General features: G+C 32.6%; 2 protein-coding genes and 1 long non-coding RNA gene across 9 annotated transcripts; 1 reads left to right on the top strand and 2 right to left on the bottom strand.

Annotated features, from left to right (window-relative positions):
- The first annotated feature begins 74 nt into the window (after positions 1 to 74).
- LOC111623608 lies at positions 75 to 21,137 on the top strand. 3 transcript variants are annotated; one of them, XR_002756454.1, is made up of 5 exons: positions 75 to 331; positions 1,050 to 1,213; positions 2,722 to 3,895; positions 9,808 to 9,971; positions 21,024 to 21,137. XR_002756454.1 is itself a non-coding variant. In XM_023366242.1 (4 exons), the coding sequence occupies exons 1-3, from the start codon at positions 190 to 192 to the stop codon at positions 3,892 to 3,894; spliced, it is 1,479 nt and encodes a 492-aa protein (XP_023222010.1). In that variant the 5' UTR covers positions 75 to 189; the 3' UTR covers position 3,895; positions 9,808 to 12,995. The 3 variants fall into 3 exon arrangements, 2 of the variants coding, with proteins under 2 accessions (XP_023222010.1, XP_023222011.1); XM_023366242.1 differs by lacking the exon at positions 21,024 to 21,137 and having other exon boundaries at positions 9,808 to 12,995; XM_023366243.1 differs by lacking the exons at positions 9,808 to 9,971; positions 21,024 to 21,137 and adding an exon at positions 3,973 to 4,865.
- On the bottom strand, positions 6,113 to 6,693 carry LOC111623610. Its single transcript, XR_002756455.1, has 2 exons — positions 6,507 to 6,693; positions 6,113 to 6,229 (listed from the first exon to the last, which is right to left on the bottom strand). It is a non-coding gene; the product is annotated as an uncharacterized LOC111623610 (long non-coding RNA).
- On the bottom strand, positions 7,527 to 18,033 carry LOC111623606 (CAP-Gly domain-containing linker protein 1-like). 5 transcript variants are annotated; one of them, XM_023366238.1, is made up of 13 exons: positions 17,674 to 18,033; positions 14,849 to 14,905; positions 13,702 to 14,251; positions 13,462 to 13,609; positions 12,933 to 12,986; positions 10,973 to 11,071; positions 10,334 to 10,479; positions 10,206 to 10,266; positions 10,073 to 10,138; positions 9,131 to 9,367; positions 8,813 to 9,057; positions 7,921 to 8,041; positions 7,527 to 7,643 (listed from the first exon to the last, which is right to left on the bottom strand). In XM_023366238.1, exons 2-13 carry the CDS (start codon positions 14,883 to 14,885, stop codon positions 7,608 to 7,610), a joined length of 1,800 nt encoding a protein of 599 aa, XP_023222006.1. In that variant the 5' UTR covers positions 14,886 to 14,905; positions 17,674 to 18,033; the 3' UTR covers positions 7,527 to 7,607. The 5 variants fall into 5 exon arrangements, with proteins under 5 accessions (XP_023222006.1, XP_023222008.1, XP_023222009.1 ...); XM_023366240.1 differs by lacking the exon at positions 17,674 to 18,033 and adding an exon at positions 15,224 to 15,309; XM_023366241.1 differs by lacking the exon at positions 17,674 to 18,033 and adding an exon at positions 15,219 to 15,293.
- Positions 21,138 to 21,586: the final 449 nt, after the last annotated feature.

The raw sequence follows: 21,586 nt of genomic DNA on the forward strand, positions 1-21,586 counted from the left end.
TTGTAACATTATAAAAATATCAAGACTATTGTTTTAAAACTGTCAATAACATTATTATTTATTATTATAAATTACAGCACGCTTATTCTGTACTAAATCGTGACACGTGGCCACTCGAAAGCAACAGATGGCAGCACATTGTTACTTGTTATAGTGTTTTCGGTCACGTGGCTTTTCGTATATGTCAGGATGCCGAAAAGAAAATGCGTATGTACTTTGATAGAATGCTGCCTTTACAACATAGCGAAGAATATAGACAATTATTGGTGTTTTCGGTACTTACGAGACACCGAAAAGTACTTATACGTGATTGGTCCGTTTGAGGAATTAGGTGAGGTGTTGTTACGTATTATGATGCAATGGCTTGTGTTCTACTCTTTAAAATGTTACAATATAATCCTATTATAGGGTGTCAAAGTCTTGTCATAATAAAAATATCCATGAATCATCAATAATGCTATTTGATTCAAAGAATGGCATTTCTAGTTATGAAAATTTTTTCATAAATAATTATATAGATCTGAATTTATCTAGATGTAGATTAGATAAATGCAGATCTATCAATTACATTTATCTAGCTCTAGATTATGCTAGATAAATGCAGATCTAGCAATTGCATGTATCTAGATCAATCTATGCAATTGATCTAGCAATTGCATTTATCTAGTTATGATAAATAAATAGATAAATGCAATTGTTTATCATTTTGTAGTATGATTGCCACCTGATGAACAGTTTTCTAAAGTAAATTTTATTGAATATATTAAATTTTTGGGTATATCAACCAGATTTGTTATATTAGTTGGTGCCAAGTTTATTCATTTCTAATAAAAATGTCTGAGTAGTTATAAGGTTTAAACATTACTCTAGAAGTACAGTATATAACAAGTCCATAACTAATATTGGCTTGATTCCATGTATTAAAAAAATATTATATCATTATTATAACATTATATCAAGGCCAACCAAATTAGTTTGTTGTTAATAATAATCTATACTTTAGAATGTAAACATTTAATATAATAATTTGTTGTTATTTATTACTATAGCTGAACATCTTATCGAAGGCCTTATCAAAATATTTCATAAAAATAAGTTACTAAGACACCATCATCTAAAGATTTTATTAAATTCGTCAATACGAAAATTGAATATCAGTGGATGGAATGGAGACTTAGGTGAAATTATACCCACAGTTGCAGTAAAATGCCAGGTAAGTCAGAAGAGTTTTTCATTACTTGACCTTGGTGGTGTAACCTTCAAAAAAAACACCTGGTTTATGAATTAGAAGTATCTGAATTAAATTGGCTGTAATGTTATAATCAGTCAGTCCAAAAAACACACCATTCTTATTTAATACCAACAATAGACTTTGCAACAGATAAATGTTTCCTGTACATTTACCATGTCCTGACCTCGTTTACATGCACAGCTTAAATATAAAATTTTGCATTATTTATTACTTAAAATGTACAGATGTTTAGAACACCAAATGATTATTATTTTTAATTTATTAGAAGATATTTATAACTAAAACCTTTTAGACATAAAACTAAGACAATTTTAAAACTAAAAATACTATATGATAATTATTATTCATCTTTGATCTTTAAATTTTAACGTTATAAAAAAAATTCATTGGTAAAATTTCAGCTGTGAATGATGCAGCTGAGAAAAGTCTCAGCTTTATCAGAGCCATAAACCATCCCATAGGAGTAAAAAATCAAAGGAACTGATGGTCTACATGCGACCCTTTGCAAGTTACAGTCCCTTTAAATCAGTCTATCAACATAATATGAGGAACACAGTGTGATTCAATCGTGCTCCAGAAGTAGTTCGTACAATGACGTTTCTTGTGGTTTGTGAGCTTTTAGCCGTCTCTAGTAAAGTGAAAACAGTTGATTTTTAATATTGTTTTGAAAAATACTTCTGGATTTTTTCACTTTTAAATTTTATTTCATTTTTGAGGGTTTTCAAAATTCCAGATAGGCTGATTTCAGGGGCTACATTTCTTGAAGGATCACATGTAGACCATTGGTGCCTTTGGCTTTTTTTACTTCTTACAGGCATTGTCTACAGTTCTGCTAATGTTCCAACCACTTCATTCAGAGCTGCAATATTACAGTAGAGGTTCGATTATCCGACTCAATTCGGGACTGGGGTTGGTCGGATAATTGAAAAGTCAGATAACTGAAAAGTATGAAAAAATCCATTATTAGTGTAGTATATTATTATATCCCATGTAATTAGTATATTAGTATATCGCTATTAACCTACTTCGCGTTGAATTTTCATCGATGTTAAGCCTAACAAAAATTTTTTAAAATAATAATCGTCGCTATTGTATCGTTAAAAATTAGAAAATTAAGCCTCGTTTAAATACTGGCTCTCTTTCATGGTTGAATAAGTGTTGCCAGCTAAAACACGTAAAAATAATATTAAAGTAGCCAAGACATAGTCAAATATTGTAGCACCACATCACTAGCGGACATTTGAAATTTGCCGACTAGGACGGTCGGTTAACCAAGGTGTCGGTTAATCGAGGCTCTACTGTACTATTTCATTTTCAAAACTTGCAAAATTAAAATCCTTTTTAATTTGAGATAATTTATTGCAAAATAGTATTAGTACAGAATTATTTTTTTTTTAAATATACAGTATATTGTTTTGAAATTCATAAAACTCGGAGATCTTAATTTAATTTATTTTTTCTTCATGCAGAAGTTAACTCATCTTAACATTAGTGGTTGTTCCAATATACCACTGAAAGCCTTTCTACAACTTCCTGAATCCTTGCCTTTGGTCGTATCTTTAAATTTTGGATGTACAAAATGTTTCGATCAAGTCTTAGGAAAGATTGGAAAATTCTGTAAGCATTTAAGAGAACTTGATGTGAGTTTAACACCTGTAACTGACTTTGGAATATCAAGTTTATGTATTAATATGGATGAATTGGAAGATGGAAAATCTTCTGCTTCAAAATTAATCAAACTTGTTATTTCAGAGACGAAAGTAACAAATAAGGGAGCTAGATGTGCTTTAATTAATTTACCTAATTTAGTCAATCTCGAGTATCATAATAGTTTGGATGTTGTGACTGAGTTATATGATTGCGAATATGATAGACAATACAAATTACTTCAGTTATCCGGAGAAAATATTAAAGGAGAACGTATTCACGAACGCTATTTTGAAATTGCCCACACGTTATGCCCAAACGTGACTTACTTGAAATTAGTGGACGTAGCACTCTCAGACGACGATCTTTTGCTTTGTGCAGGATTTGAAAATCTGACCCAGTTTCAATTGCTTTGTGGACAGACATCATCTGTTACATTTTATAATGGTATAACGGCACTTTTACAAATGAGAGGTACACAGATCACAGCTTTAGAATTAGGTGACATTGATGTCATTAACATACCAGTAATTGGTCAACTGTGTCCAAATTTAGAACTGCTATCATTATATATGATAGCAAGTTACGATTATATGTTTCAACATAAATTATGTGACATAGCGGATCCATTTTCACGTCTTAAAGAATTAGATCTTATATTTTTACACGAGGTAGATATACCTGAAGTCTTTTTAAAACTTTTACTTACACAAGCAAAACATTTGAGGCTTTTTCATCTTCACAATAGTGAGAGCTTAAGCGACCAACTTTTTCTAGATGTGCTTACTGTAAATCCTCTATCCGAAATTAAAGATGTCGCTTTCGAACATTGCCCGCACATTACGGGAAACATGTTAAAAGCCCTGTTGATGATGGAAAATGAGCTGGAAACTTTTAACTGCTTATGGTGTAGTAATTTTACCTTGAGAGAATTTCAAGAATGTGAAAAATATGTTCGTGAACAAAATTTAGATGTTAATATGCAATGGTTATGAGGTAAGGATTTGTATAATGTCTGATTTTTTAAAATTTATTGAATGTATATTAATTATCATTATTTTTGCTAAATGCAGGCATAACAAATTTTTTTTAAAAAAATCATTAATAATTTAAAGCGTAACTTCTTATATTACACAAGACAGACATTTTCTTAATGAAATTTTGAAGATTGTAAAGAAAATGGAACTCAAATTTTATTCTGTAACCAATGGACAGTTAACATAGGTTGTAAATTTAAGTGGTTGATAAATTTTATAGTTTCTTTGTAATTAAACCTGATTGCTTCAGATATAAAAGAAATATTACATGGAATCGGAAATCTGCTGGATACAAATTGAAGAGCAGTTATTGTTTTTAATTAAGGTTTTTATTGATTCTCCAAATCAATATACGAGTTCACATAATTTTTTCAGAACAATATAACATTATTATTATTATTGTTGTTATTATTTATTATTATTATTCTATTTGGAGTTTTTTAAAAAATAAAGCTTGTAATAAAACTTACATATATTTTTTTAATGTTGTGTACAAATACTTTTATTTATCTAATAATATTTCTAGATTTAATTAGGTAAAACATACTTGTATGTATTTATATATATTTAACTCAAGGCTTCCTGTTATATACTAATAAAAAAATACATTCTGGCTAGCTACTTTATAAAATTAACTGTAAAAACGTGCCATTTTCTTAATCTTTCTTTACTATTTCCACTTAAATAACACAGATACTGTACTTTATTGTACTCTTTAACTGTAAAATTATATATGTATACTAATTATTTAAAATTTGATCAGCCTGTACTGACAGAATTTTTATATTAAATTGATACTCCTCAAAAATAAACAATTAAGAATTTGTACTATATACTGTACTTGTTTGCCCAAAACGGTAATTGGAAACACGCCTATGTAAGTAAATGCATAGAAGTATTGTAAATAAATTGTTTTTTTTCAAGTATAATTACAGGTATTCTGTTATTAATCCCATTTAACAATGTAAATAAGCTAGATTTTATTCCGAAATTTGAAGTTTTTGCCACAACAGCATTTTAATATACTCTTTCAAAACTTTATTTAAACAATGGTGGGTGTGTACAAGACAATTTAATACATCCTTTCATTACTTTCAGTGGAGTTTTAACAGTATGATTGAAGCAAAAGATATTATTCCTCCCCCTTATGATTGCTTAGCGTTATGTAAGTTTTAGAATTTTTTAAACTAGAATAAATTAGTTGGACCATTTTTATATATTGTATAGTTTTAACAGTTGTTTACAAGATGGAGCCACAGACGAAATAAGACCAGGCTTTAAATCAGTTTTTTTTCTTCTTTTATTTTACATAATTGTTTAATTATTATACATAACATCTTTCAAACTTATTCTCCGGAATGTAATTAATAATAAATTTTTATAAATATTCAAATTCGTCCTCCAGCACTTTCTTGTGTTTAAAATATTTTAAAAAGCCGAGAAAATGCGAAATAATTTCTTCTTTTTAAAAAAATACACGAAATAAAATCGCTCACGTATTAGGTACAATTTCCCTTAAAGATCCTAAAACGGATATACTTCAATCGATCCTAATATTGAATGCAAATTTCATCTGAAAACTCTTGGAAAATTCTTTATTAATTTTATTATTTTTTTTAAAAAAACGTTAACAAAAGTGGAAAAATTTTTGTTTTTTATTTGCGATTTATTCCTCCTCAAATTTCTTAATTATTGCGATTTATTTTGAAATAATTGCTGCTGGCATTTATATATATATATATTTATATACAATATACATGCGTAAAAAATTTTAAACGCGAACAGGCACTTTCCTGGACCTTTATAAGTTCTTCCTAAAATAGGAATACAGTTTCAAACGCCTTTATAGCGGATAAATATAGCATCTTTAAATAAATAAATTGCCGACTTGTGTGAAAGGACGGTTTATATACCCCTCCCTTCGTGTCTTACCTCTTTGTCAAGTCAGACTTAAAAAAAGAAATAATAATAAAACACAAAGAAACGTAGACTATTGCACTGTTACAATATACACGTGGATGAAAGCTTATTATATAAAATAACATTGATGACAATCTAATTGGTTATTAACGAGATCAATGTTCGGCTAATGGCGGGCCGATACTTAAATATTTAAATATTTTATATTTTTTGGTTAACTACTATCTTCTCTAATAGTGAAAAGAAATGATTCTTCTTTGGTTTCTTAAGAAGTGGGTGTGAGATCTGAAGAGAATTTTCTGAAATTTTATTTATTTATTTATTTATTTCTTCTTGTCTAGCTTGCAATTTCTTCTTTTTTATCTTCCACTATCTGTAAAATGTATGAAATTTAGTTTATTTGTATTAAAGGAAATTATCGGGCTGCAATTTTTACATTGAAAACTTATAAATTCCCACTTCGTCCGTCCCTACGTCTGTCCGTTCTTCGTTAATCTCGAGTGTTCGATCGGATATGGAGAGCTTATGGATACTACATAGGAAATTCCTGTCTAGAGCGGAAGTGGAGTGATTTTTAAATTTAAAGATGATTAAGAATTGCAGCCCGACGTTACAGTAAATAAATTTCTCGTTTGATTTTAATATATTACCTTTTTTAGGGCTTCGTAATCGCTTCTTAATATGGTAATTTCTCGTTTATATTGATTTCGCTCGCTTGTTGTTTGTCGCAATTCGTTTTGTAATTCGTCTAAAGCGTCTCTTTCTAATACACTAATTAGAATAATAAAAAAAAATAAAAATAGAGTTTAAAAACAATACATTCTTACTTAACGCTATTATTCTTAGTACTTTAAAAATAAAACATTTTTAGTCTCTCAATATTACAAGAAATTATAATGTAAATAGGACAGTGATTTATTGTTATGTTTTATTGTATTTTATTTCTAAAAAATACACAAACACTTTTAGGTACCGTTATAATTGTCCTATTGTTAGGACCGAAAGCAATTTTTCATTTTAATTTTCCCTAAATAATTCAGGATTTTCCAGCATTTTTATGGGCTTATTCTTTTAAAATATAATTTCGAATATATATAAAAATAAAGTACATTTATAGGTCATTAAATCCATTTATAGTTATTAAATTTGCAAATTTTATATCCAGGGAAGAATCATAACCAATCTATTTTTTTCATTAAGCAATTGCAATAAGGCTATTTAGAATATTTAATTTTTATNTATACAATATACATGCGTAAAAAATTTTAAACGCGAACAGGCACTTTCCTGGACCTTTATAAGTTCTTCCTAAAATAGGAATACAGTTTCAAACGCCTTTATAGCGGATAAATATAGCATCTTTAAATAAATAAATTGCCGACTTGTGTGAAAGGACGGTTTATATACCCCTCCCTTCGTGTCTTACCTCTTTGTCAAGTCAGACTTAAAAAAAGAAATAATAATAAAACACAAAGAAACGTAGACTATTGCACTGTTACAATATACACGTGGATGAAAGCTTATTATATAAAATAACATTGATGACAATCTAATTGGTTATTAACGAGATCAATGTTCGGCTAATGGCGGGCCGATACTTAAATATTTAAATATTTTATATTTTTTGGTTAACTACTATCTTCTCTAATAGTGAAAAGAAATGATTCTTCTTTGGTTTCTTAAGAAGTGGGTGTGAGATCTGAAGAGAATTTTCTGAAATTTTATTTATTTATTTATTTATTTCTTCTTGTCTAGCTTGCAATTTCTTCTTTTTTATCTTCCACTATCTGTAAAATGTATGAAATTTAGTTTATTTGTATTAAAGGAAATTATCGGGCTGCAATTTTTACATTGAAAACTTATAAATTCCCACTTCGTCCGTCCCTACGTCTGTCCGTTCTTCGTTAATCTCGAGTGTTCGATCGGATATGGAGAGCTTATGGATACTACATAGGAAATTCCTGTCTGGAGCGGAAGTGGAGTGATTTTTAAATTTAAAGATGATTAAGAATTGCAGCCCGACGTTACAGTAAATAAATTTCTCGTTTGATTTTAATATATTACCTTTTTTAGGGCTTCGTAATCGCTTCTTAATATGGTAATTTCTCGTTTATATTGATTTCGCTCGCTTGTTGTTTGTCGCAATTCGTTTTGTAATTCGTCTAAAGCGTCTCTTTCTAATACACTAATTAGAATAATAAAAAAAAATAAAAATAGAGTTTAAAAACAATACATTCTTACTTAACGCTATTATTCTTAGTACTTTAAAAATAAAACACTTTTAGTCTCTCAATATTACAAGAAATTATAATGTAAATAGGACAGTGATTTATTGTTATGTTTTATTGTATTTTATTTCTAAAAAATACACAAACACTTTTAGGTACCGTTATAATTGTCCTATTGTTAGGACCGAAAGCAATTTTTCATTTTAATTTTCCCTAAATAATTCAGGATTTTCCAGCATTTTTATGGGCTTATTCTTTTAAAATATAATTTCGAATATATATAAAAAAAAGTACATTTATAGGTCATTAAATCCATTTATAGTTATTAAATTTGCAAATTTTATATCCAGGGAAGAATCATAACCAATCTATTTTTTTCATTAAGCAATTGCAATAAGGCTATTTAGAATATTTAATTTTTATTTTTTTCAAAATCTAATTATAGTAATTTAATTCGGTTTTCGTGATACTAATCGTTATAATAATAACAATCATTATTGTGATCTTTAATGATAATTTAAAATATTCTAAAGTATTAAATAAAACTTTCGTATAATTATAGCATCGAAGAGAATTTTCCACGTCCTTAATGGATTTTGAATTAAAACTTTTTTTTTTTTTTAAATATAGGTCAGTAATTAAAAAACGTTCAACGCCCTAACTTCAATAATAACTTCAATTATTAATCACACAGGCCTATATATACATTGCTATAGAATTCAACTTACAGTTGCTGATGCAGATCTTGCATGGCTCTTGTCTCTACTTCTGTTTGTTCCAGCTGTTGTTTAAGATGTTCTTTATGTTGAGCAAACTCTAACCTAAGTCTCTCCACTTCCGCTTTAAGTTGAGCGACCTGCAAGTCTCTATCACAGACTGCCGCCTGCTGTTCCGCCCTTTCTCTTAACAGCTGATCTCGTTCCTGCTCTAAAATTCCTTTCATTTTTTCTGCCTCTTCCCATCTCTCTAGAATCTGTTCGTAAACGATAATTGAGTAATTAAATTACTTTAAAAAAAAAAAACGTTTAAATTTCTCGCATACTTACGTCATTTTTTTCTTTAATCAGTAATATATTTTCAGCCTGCAACTCGCTGATGTGGTTATTGATCTTATTGCGGCTAACGTAACTGTCAGTTAACTGTTCTAACTTCAGTTGCGTTTCTTGCAACGTTGCATTCATCTGCATCATTTGAGACTCTCGATCATCCAGTTCTCTCTGTAGCTTTTTGATTAATTCGTCTTTATCCTCTTCGCCCGACGTTTCTCCGACTTTCTCGTCCTCCTAAACGATCCAAGTACAATTTAAATTCTTCACCCATAACTGAATAAACTAAAAGGGGTTAATAAGGGTTATGTTATAAGGATTAACCCGAATTAAGAGGCTAAATGTGTGTCTCCTTTTCTTAGAATAATTAATTGCCGATGCAACTGGATGTGGAATGATGCACAGCTTGTGGTTTACTTTAAATAGATTTTGCCATTCCTTTAATGATGTCATGTTCGGTTGAAATCTTATTTACAAAAGAAACGTAAATTTTTTTTTAAAATAAATATAAGCTTTTAATTTAGGTAAAGTATTAAAAAAATTCCCTCTTTAATTAATTCGTAACTTATTCTTTTAGTGACTTTTACTGATTTTTTTAAAAAATAAATTTGTTAAATTATTAAAAAAGATGATAAAAAATTTTAATTTAAAAAATGCTTTCCATTTTTTTTTCACAGATTAGAAATTTTTTAGCGATTATAATATTTAATTAGAATGCTAAACATCATAAGTTTCCAGCATGTGTAATTAATAAAAGGAAAGTTTCGCCGTCATTTCTTATCCTGCCGACAAGATTATTACACCAGTAAACAACTTAATATGATATTTCCTTTTCTCTAACGTAAGTTCACATTAAAATTATTTTATTATATTGTTTATTAGTTAACACAGTAGCAGAAAAAAAGAAACATTTTACAAGCGTTAAACTTTACAAAAACTTACATTATTAACTTCTTTCTGCGCTTTCACCTTGTTTTCATCGTCATCGTCTGAATTATCCGAATTACTCTAAGAATAAAAACAGCAATTATAATGCTTGCAAATTATAATTTAAAACAAAATACAATCCACTAACCCTGTATCCATGCTTGATAATTGTCTCCTCTTCGATACGAAATTGTAAATCTTCTACTTTTCTGTAAAGTAAAAAGTCAAATAAAGAAGAAAATATGTCGAATATTAAAAATGAAGTCAGTACAGTACCTTCTCTCTTCTTCCAATCGAGCTGTTAATTCCTTCCTCTCCTGTTCGCTTTCGTCTAACAGTTGTCTTAGGTATGCTATGTTATATTCACTCTGCTCCATATACTGATCGTGCTCCAATTGTAATGTTTCTAAATTCTGTTCTGCCTGATGAGAAGATATCGATTACGTAAAACAAATCGAACTTATTCTTTCCAGTGCTTCCCAACCTAGATATGGTACCACCCTTTATGACGTGCCGCAGGGGTGGTAGCTGCGCTAGTTTCAAGGTCATTTATGGGTTCCTAAAGACGTATTAAGTCTGTTGTGTCTATGTATATTGCTGCTCAGGATAGAAAAGTTAAACTAATTCATTTACTTTGGGGGATAGACTGCTCGAAATATTCAATGATCCATGATTAGTGAGTGTTATTAATAAATATTGTCTTGGTTGCTGTGTAAAAGTTAAAAGTGTCTCTTAAATAAAAGAATATATCCATTTAGGGTAAGATCTCGTGATTAGTTTTAATTTAGGAGGTGATATCAGCTTCCTTTTTAGATTTACTGAAATTTCCTTCACTCGAAAAGATTTTAACAGGCATTTTATGCTCTGGAATTTCGATTGGGAACCACTGGGCTAACGTAGCCCGTTCATTCATACCTGTTTAATTTCGGAGGCAGCGCGAGCTATTTCCGCTCTCTCCAAGTCTCTCTCTCTCAACAACTGCTCCAGGTGTTCCTCCTTCTCCTTGAGAGCTTCCTATAAGTATTAATGACGTCACGCTTTTGTATGAACACGAACAAGCTTAAATAGACAGCAGCTGTCTCACATAAGAAGGAAAAAATTCGTTTACACGATCGGTAATTGAAAAAGGAGGATGTGTCTGTTAATTAAAAATACGTACGTCCCAGTTTCGACACTTTGAAGAGTGTAGCAACTTCTTGACCTCCTAACTCTGTTTCGACATCGTGTTGATATAACTTAAAATTAGAAAAGCCTTTCACGAGTTTAAAAATAGGAGATTTTTTACTTTGAAATGACTGGGACTAAAAAAATGAACTAACTGATCCGTGCGTTTATTGGAGTATTCATTTATAATGGATATAATCCGCCTTACAACTGATGAGAGCATTTAAAACATCGTTTATATCTGGATCCCTAGATTTCGATTTTTAACTGGACTGGAGCCATAAATAGCGTGACTTGACGAGTTTTAAGTTGTAAACTACACGAGGAATAAATATAAATCATTTTAAGTCAAGGAACTTTTTAATATTCTTTACTCTTATTAAAAATATTACTGTTAAATTGAGGCATTAGCATAGAGACATGGGCTTTCAGGGTATAATTTAATTGATTAATTAACACATTACTAAGCTAAAGTTGATAATTAGCATTAAAAGTTAGGATTTAGGACTGGCAATTACTTAGTGGACTGTAAATTTTATTAAGTTTTTTATTTTTATTTTTAAAATCTCTGGAAGTGTTTGTATTCTTATATATATTTAGATAGTATAAAGGAGTATTTTTGTAGTATTAATTTAGGTAACGTGCGTATAATTTGTTATGACAGCTGCTGTCTTCGAGTCTCGGATGATAAGCAATCAAAACACAATTTTTAAAAAATTATGCTTTTATTTATTTACTTCATTTAAATATAAAGGATACAAAATTTATTTAAATTTTTTTTTTTAAATCCCACCACCTTTCTATGTACATATTTTTCAAAAATTATGATGTTAACTTCATGCACATTATTTTTTTTATATAAAAAAAAATAAGAAATAAAAAAAAATAATTATAAACATATCAATAATGTTGACTATAGCACACACCAAAGCGAAACAAAACAAAAACTTTTTTCTTCCATGCTTGCTCGGAAGTCTTCAGACTTTCAAAACCTAAGTGCAGCCCAATAGGGAACAAGAACACAAAGAGGGAGAAAAACACAAAAACAAAAATCAGCAAAATTCAAAGACACATAACACACAGAAAAAAAAAATGTACGTGCAAAAGCGACAAAATTAGACTATGTTAATAAAAACAAACAAAAATTTGGGTTAATCTTTGGAAAAACGGGCCACGTGACCGCCAATATGTCAGTTTTATTTTAAGGATCGGGTGACTGTTAAGTGATTTCCGGCTTTTGTCGTCGTCGTCGTCGCGATGTCTTTTTCTTTACTGTCTGTCCTTTATTGTGTGACAGATTTTTTTTTCTTTTTCTGTTGATAAAAATTAAGCGAATCGAATCGCATGATAATTAGAATTCATTCGACGTATATACGAAAGACCGCAGTTTTTACGTCGCATTCAATTTTAAACCTCAGGCGACGACACTAACAGTTTTTTTTTTTTTCACGCGAGTCGAAATATTGCGTGGAATACACGAAAAGATTCGATAATATCAACAGAAACATGCCATCAATAGGGGTAAGCTCTTGTTCCGATCGATACGAAATCTGATAAAACGTCACCCGATCATTAGCGTCACATAACAGATGCATCATTTTCAGCCATGTGAATAGCGCATCAATCAAGAAAAATAACAATAATACATGCGTACGAAAGCGTATGACATGATTATTTATGCGAAGCTAACGTTAAAAATTGTGCTACTTACCTGCATTGCCGTAGTTGTTGCCTGAACGCTCGAGATGACGGGACTCGCAGACTTCTATAGAAATAAAAAAAAAACAATAATAATAAAATAAAATTTGTTACACGACCCTCAAGATCTAACAATAATTCGATGTGATTGAAAGAAATTGTTCTCTCTCTCTCTCTCTCCCCCGTCCTAAATACATCAATTGCTTAATTTTGTCACCACTTGTTAAGTCGAGCTGAGGAACAGGCTTTCAATCTAAAAGTGAAAGAGAACATTTAATATTAATTTTCTAATTTTAGAGAAGGGAAACGCCTTTAAAGGGTATGTCCCACCCTCTAAAAATTCTATAGAAGATATCATCTAACCTATTTTATCTACTTCCTCCAAAATATTTGAGGAACAAAAAGTTAGACCGGTTGTTTCTTACATTTCTTCATTGTGTGGGTGAAACTAGTTAAACTTGTGCTAATTTAGTAAGTGGTGACAATCTTATTTTGCTTTGTAGTAACCCCCCTTTTTCTCGAATTAGCGCAGGTACACTTACCATGGTTGTTCTGCTGGAAGTAGTGGAGGTTGTGAGGGACTCGTGACTTCTCAGGATGGGAGAGGTGGCTCGAGCGTAACTTCCACTTATTTTGGTAATTTTATGAATGGGAGCGAACAGGCCGTACTTCATACGACAGTCGAAATACCTAAATAAATAAAATATATAATTACAAAACAGGAAATTATTAATGCATTACGTAGAATGAGTAACAATTTGGCACGTGCAATGGTTTCTAACCTTTTTCCGGCAACGGATCCGTCGTTCTTTCCTACGGGTTCGTCGAGTTCCACACCAGCCCATTGCCCACTAGCGAAGGCCGTAGGTCCCAAATAACGTAGGACACCCGTCCTGATACCACTGCTGGAATTTACCAGGACCCTGTCGGCAATTCTTAGCCTCGGACTTTTCGAGGGGCTGGTCACGGTGGTAGAGGTGGTGACTACAGTTTTGGTACCTTTGGGCGAATTCATGACTTTGGTGGTTGTGGTTTTACTGGTACTTCCGTTCACCGCAGTGTGGACGTCGTACTTGGTTGGAGGTGTGATAGGGTACCGCGTCAGTCTGTGAAGGCGAGCGAACACCCCTCTTCTAGGTTCGCACTGGAAATAGCGAATTCCCGCTACGGAACCGTCGTTTTTACCGATGGGCTCGTCGAGGACCACCCCAGCCCAGTCACCCGACGCAAACTGCGTTTCGCCTAAATACTGGATGTATCCTGACTTCCTACCGTTCACCCACACTCGATCACCCACGATGTAGTCGTCGGTGTTGTCCGATAACGTTCCGTCTGCAAAATAGTAATAAAAAAAAAGATGGTGTACGGGGAGATGTAACTCTGTACCGAGATAAGCGAGTCACGTGACTCCGTTGCGACACAATCGCCATCACGTTAGTCTTTTACCTTTTTTGGGTATAACTCATTTGATTCGTGACGCGGTAACGCAGGTGATTCTTTAACGGTTTCGATTTTATGGCAGATGTTTAACGATCACGACCGGCAGTCGGGGGGGGAGGGGGAGATCAAACGTGATGCCGACTTACCTCTGAAAGAATTAAATGAAGGCATGGCGTTCTGCGTCTTGCCCGAGTCGTCGTTGATAGTCCAATCCATGGGAGAAGTGCGGTCGGTAGTACATACAGTAACGTGGTCGCGTGGGTTGTGACGAAGAATGAACAAGTAAGGGAGAAAAGGAAACCAGTTCCCACCTCCCGTACGTTCCCTCCTCCTATTCTGTGACGTTTTTTGGCATTACGTAATGCCCCCTTGTCCGATGTACCTAACATGGTTATTAATGGGGATAAAAAAGGAAGGCACGTGCCGTACTTCGTATCCCACCCCCCCGCTCGCCTCAACAAAGGGACCCGAATATAAAATTAAACTTACCAGCATTGTCGGGGGGCGAATCCGTGGACCCGTTCATGTCTTCCGCACGGGATAAAGCTTGAAAAAAAAAAAAAAAAAAAATAATAATAATAAAATAGAAATTTTACATGAACTATGTTTTAAAATATCAGCGGGGTTTATGCGTAATGCGGAAATCTGTCTACTGTAATATATTACAGCAACAGCGTGTAATGCTACTCGAGTTATAAATTCTAAAAGAGACGTGCGTATAAACAAATAAATTCGTTGGTAGGACCCTCCATCGTCTAGCAGCTGTTAGATCTGTACTCAATTAGTGGCAGGTAGAGTAAAAAAGAGGAACAATCGAATTACAATTAACTAAACAACAAAAAAAGATGTACAATTAAACCTTACAGAAGCACCCAGACACAGAGAAGGGATGTTTTTAAGTCTTGTTGGAAAAGGAAACAGGAAACAGTGTATCGTTTAGCTTATGCAATATCGTTTGAAGTACAGTACATTTGCCACTAATTTATAAAAATAAACTCCTTCGATTCTGGTCTGGTCGCACGTGATAGAATTTAATCTTTTTGTTTTTTATTTATTTTTTTGCACCCAGGGTGTAAGCATTTTTATATACAAAAGAATAAATATAGGCTACGTTTAATATTCTGTATTTAATTGTGTGTGTTTACAGGAACATCTCCCTTTTCATGATAAATTAGAACATCTTTTTCCAAGAAAAAAAAATGGCTGGAGATGTTGTGTATTCTTTTAACACGTTTAAAAATATTCGTACCCTGAGGTGTTCTTAACCGAATATTTAAATAATGTATATCCCCTAAGGGAATTTTAACCGAATGGCAAAAATATCTTACAATATTAAATTACTTTTAAGTGTTAAAAGGGGGGAGCAAAGAAGAATCTTATCAGTTTATTAAAGGGTACGACTCGGGGTATTTCTGTTTATTTCTCTTGCAACATTCTTTAGGAAACAATACCAGAAATCATTTATCTTTTAACATATACATATTTTTTAAAGTGTTTATAGTAGGCCTATATAATACACTTACTGTACTTCTGCGAGGGTACTTGAATCTTTTATTTTTTTTCATTTTCTGTAGTAGAAACCCCCCACTAAGATACCTCAGAAAGAAAAATAACGCACCCGCAAGCTGGCAGAATGCGGTAGAACTGCTCAACCAGTTCGGATTTTTTGCATAACCTTACAGGAAGACATGTACAGAGGTGTTGCTTCTTACCTGTAACAATCGCCAACTGCTACCCCATTTATGGTCATGCCTTGTCAAACCGATAGGCGGAGGCGAAATAGTAAAGCCTCCGCTCGACGCCATCAAGGTCGTAGTCGAATTTCGTCATTAAATTACTTTGATATTAATTTCGTTACCGATATGTCAATGCCCCTTTAACCCTACGGCTCGGTAGGAGGAGGATCATGTACCCCTTCCTCTTCGTTATACTTACCAACAATTTAAATCCTTTTCATGTTTGCCGACTGTCCGCCGAGGTTACTTTAGGGCGCGTTCTTATGACGCAACCAGTTACGAAATTCAAATTCTGTAAAGTACGTTGTATTTGTTTTGGATTGTCACAGAAGGCGTAGGTTGGGGGAAATTATTATATCTTTTTTTTTTGTTGTTGTTGTTATTTTGTTTGCGTCCAGTCGTTTTGGTCTCTCTCGAATTTTGCGACTGTCTAGTTTATGGTGTTTAAATTAAAAGATAGTTTGCCTTGACATCTTTTTTATCTTAACTGGATCAAAACGATATTTACCAACACCTACACGTAATAATGTCTTCGAAGAAAAATTCTTCCTAGTGTCGCCCCTAGGGTTTTCATAGTATTTCTCCCTAATGTTGCTAGTGTTTTCATAGTATTTCTTCTAGTGTTTATAGTATATCTCCTAATGTTGCCTAGTGTTTCTCCTAGTGTTGCCTGGTGTTTTCATAGTATTTCTCCTAATGTTGCCTAGTGTTTTTCATAGTATTTCTCCTAATGTTGCCTAGTGTTTCTCCTAGTGTTGCCTAGTGTTTTCATAGTATTTCTCCTAATGTTGCCTAGTGTTTTTATAGTACTTCTCCTAATGTTGCCTAGTATTTTTTCCTAGAGAGGAGGTATCTCTCCGAACATTGCTGGTTGGAATATTTAATTAAAAACCCCAATGGGGCGAAGAAATGACGTCTTACAGAATACTAAATTCTTCATTTGGAACAACGAATTTATAATTTAAACTTGCAAAACGATCCAGCATCAGGAAGAAAAAAAACAAAAACAACAAAACATCTCCTTTTTCGAACAGGAGTCTGTAATTTAATCTAACCGAACTAATCCTACGTACGTAGTAGGGAGCCTACATTTTCCCGAAAAGGAAGAATTTTATTAAAATATCTCCATTTTTTTTTTTTTTTTTTATTTAAAGTAAACACCTGTTCTATAACCAGATCCAGATCAGAACCTGTAGATATCCAATCTGGATCATCGTAAATACCAGTTTAGGTTTTCTAAAATAGTTTTCTCCTTAAACGGATTCAGCGTGAAGGATTCCCTCTCACACACTAAACGGGTTAAATAAGTGTTTAACCCGAAAGTTCCTTCACAGAACTGGTTTCTCTCCTACAAGAATAGGAGCGGTATCTGCGACGAGATCGCTGGATCCGTTTCAAAGATAACTTAATAAGTTAGAAGATCTCATCGCCAGAGACTTCCTCTGAATTTTTATAAGGATAGATCCTTAACTCTGTTTACTCAAAGGATTCTTCTTCTTCTTCTTCTTCCCCCTGGTTTTTCAATTTAAAAAACAAAAAAATCTCTCGCAACTTAAATTTTTAATTAATTTCACTTACCCGTAAACAGGAATGGCCGTAGTCACGATTGTAAATAGGACTTTTTCATAGCTGCTAGGATTTTTGTTTTTTTTTTATTTAACAAAAAAAAAAAATAGGATCCGTCGAAGGTGTAGAATTAAATTAATGGGTGGAGGGCGACCGAGTCGGAGCGAGAATTCGAATCATCTCCCCATCCACATCTGAAGCAGCAGGGGGCGCTGTCCGAATACGTCATCGACTGCAGTTATTGATTTTTCGCTTCACTGCAGCAGAAATATCGGACGCTTGACTTATCTTATACGTTAATTATGATATAGAAACTTTATATAATTATTAATAAATGCGAAAAAAAGGAGTTTGAAGGGTTGTAATAATATATATATATATAGTAGCGCCACGAGGTATGACGCGTCGACGCGGTTACTCGCCCTCCTTCTTAAATGCCCGATGTTAATTTTATTAAGCGTACGTATTTATGTATTATTAACAATGCGTAAACAGCAGATTTATACTTGTTTATGTATTCGTGTCACGTTTATTGTTTGATTTGAAAAAGTTCACGAACTCTCTCTCTCCCTCTGGTGTCGGGTTACGGAATTTAATTGTTCGCGTTTCCAAGTGGTGCCATCTGGAGGTTAATTAGAATGCGTATAAAGTGAGGGGAATTATAAAATTATACGGGGAGGAGGGTTACGTGAGATTTTGGCGATTCTTCAAGAATTTATCCTACTTCCCGAATGTATTGATTATTAATTAGGAAAATAAGCGATAAATAAACTGATACCAAGACGATTTTTCGGTGGGAAGACCGGAAGAGATTCGTAAACACTCTAGTAGTGAGACTTACACGAATGGAAAGGGAAGAATAAATTTAATGAATGATTTTATACCCGAGGCCGCCCGTTATGTCTACGCTGTAAGGGGGGGGGAAGTGGTAGAGAAAAGTACTGTACGTCAATGTACACAATGGAGTAGTCGAGGCATTGTCTGCTTACGAATTTGTCCTTACAAACCTACGTACTAGTCGTGTGAATAAACTAATGTTTGCAGAACTTTTCTTCAATGTAGGGTAGTCACGAACTATTAATTAATGGGAGTTTGGCGAAAATATATATCATGGTACACAACAGGGGGCAAAAATGACTCAAAAACTAGTAATTAAAGGGGTTAGCAAAAGTATTTCATAGTATATAACATAGAGAGGGTCGAAAATGGCTCGAAAACAATACGTAATTGACGGACGGTTCCTTCGTTATATCCGAATAACACTTTCTTGTTAGGTTAAGGATTATTTTAATTATGTTTGAATAACTAAAATTAACTAATATTCAAATTTTTATATATAAACTAACATCCATTTAAGAAAATACAGTACTGTACATATGGGTTTAGTGTATTTATGTGTTACAATGCCATCTGGTGATAAACGAGTTTCAAGTATCTAAACGATACTGACAAAAAAGAAAAAGAAAAAGAAATTCTACATTTTAACCGAGAAATATGCGATTAGATAAAAGTTAGTCTTTAAATACTTATAAAAATTTGCCGATAAGATTGTAGAATGGAGGCGGAGAAACAGCTGCAACTGCCCACGAAGAAAATTTATTACATAATAACTCATTGAAAATTCACAGGAAAGTAATAAATTGCCATTTCATGCCGGGGGAAAAAACTTTCTTTCCGAAATCTTCAATGAGAATGTCACACGCGAAGCGTGCCTAAAAATTTCATGCCTACATTTTTTTAGTTTACATTCTTTATTTATAAATTCGATTCGTCTATCTAAAACATGAAAATTTAAGTGTGACTATCATAAATATTTGCTTTCATTTATCCTTATTATGCCAAAATTTAAAAGCCACACATTTAACTAATATAATGATTAAGAATTAATTCTACGTCTACAATTAAATAAGAGTGGTGCGTGCGTAATTTCGCGGTACCTACCTGTGACCTCTCTAAAACACTCGATAGGCTTACCTAAGTGTTTCTTTATTCTCAGAAGCATGATTAATTTCCAACTAGCTGCGTGTGCCCTGCGTTACTCGGGATTTTGAGGGGTGGGGAATTGGTGAGGTCAGTGACACGTTATCCTATAAGCAAACAAAGAAATTGCCTGGGGCCCCACAAATAGGGGGCCCAAACCAATCTTTTATAAGAAAATGTATATGGAGCTCCCCAATTCAAATTTGCCTGGGCCCCATGAAGTTGTAATGCGCCACCGACTGCAATGTTATATTAATACTTGCATGTATTTAAGAGGGGGTGGGAATCTGCACGGTATTTTTTTCTAGGGTATCGAAGAATATTCGTGCCAAATTTTGGTGTTGGTAAGTCGAACGGTTCAGAACCCATTACATAATATACATGCTTATTTCGAATTTTATTGCTATACAATAATATTAAGTTATATGATTATTAACAAGTATTTATAAGCTTGTAATAAACGAAGAAGGGTGGAGATGAATAACGCGCCGACACACAGACTCCGTCCTTCGACTGTTTCTTAATTGTTCGATCTTTATTTAAAGCGTACAGCCTATTTGTACATCATTAACATCGATAAACAGCGGGTTTACACGTGTTTATTTATATTCATGTCACGTCTATTGTGTACATATACTTTTATTTATCTTGAGAACTTAATGAAACACACAATTTAATGGCGTAACAAAGCATACATTATGCAATGAAATAGTAGCGACATGAGTTAATGACAAGCTGAACATGAAAGGTCTTAACGAGAAGACTAAAAAATAAAGTTGTTCGGTTGGAGGATCTTAAAATATTTAAAGATAATTCAATTTGTGTGTGAGTTATATGTAAATATTGGACTGTTCTACAGCTTTAGAAGGAAGAAAGGAATCTTCTCATTAAAGACTCTGTAATCTTCCCAATATTCTTCCTATTAATTAACTAGTTTGAATTATATATTAACAGTAATAGACTTTATAAAATCATTATCGTGATTTATAGATAGATTAGTTAAAGTATTGCATTTATTGATCCGTTCCTATGTAAATTCATTTAATAAAATGACATTTTAATTCAGAATTATATCGGCTATAATTTAACAATTTATACCAATGAATCCTTAGCATTAATTGAGGATTACTTACAGTAATGAACTTTGTATAACGTTGTATATCCTGCTCCTCCGAGTACTTAATGCTCTTTTTTACTTACGTTTTGAATTTTTGTTGCGTTTTTTTTTTATGTTTTTATGTAATAATGACCAATGATTAAGAGAATTAATAAATGAAGAAAGTGTTTAACATTTAAAATTTTTAAAGCGTTAATATAACGTTTCAGTTTAATTATTTATAAATACTCGGGTCAATAAATGTACAGTACTGTACATTTTACAGGAAAACCTGTGTAAACCGGAATCTCACTGTCGTCCGATTTGGGAGGTTTCCGCTTTGAACAGTTTCTTTTTTAACGTAGAAAATCGCTCCATTATGAAGAATTCCTTCCGTTTAGGTAAGTTTCTGTTTTATTCATGTTCCGTTTTGGACAGGTTTACTGTGCAACCAGCCCTTATTCATCTAATGTCCATCCCTGGGTGAGTAAGATTTTTCCCTTCATTTCTATTAAGATTAACTTCCAAATTTCAAAATTCCAACCGAAACAGGATTATGAAATAATCTTTATAATTATAAATAAACACAAAAGGATCTTGACGGTAATTTATATTAATAACACGATAATGATAGTTGTCAGTGTCTTTATTCACTTGTCATCTTGATCCTTGTAGTCACGATAATTATATTGTGTCTTTTGTATCCTGTAAGTTCAAAAGTAGAAGACAATCAGAACTTCTCAGAGGTCGAGAGAGGCCCGGGCCATTTACCTTTTTGAGGCCTCAGTATATTAAGAAAGTCAAGTAAGAAAAAACCTCCAATAACGGCCACCTTCCAACCAACAGCTA

Source organism: Centruroides sculpturatus, unplaced genomic scaffold (genome assembly GCF_000671375.1).
Source record: "Centruroides sculpturatus isolate CEXI.00-Female unplaced genomic scaffold, Cexi_2.0 scaffold425, whole genome shotgun sequence".
Taxonomy (NCBI): Eukaryota; Metazoa; Arthropoda; class Arachnida; order Scorpiones; family Buthidae; genus Centruroides; species Centruroides sculpturatus.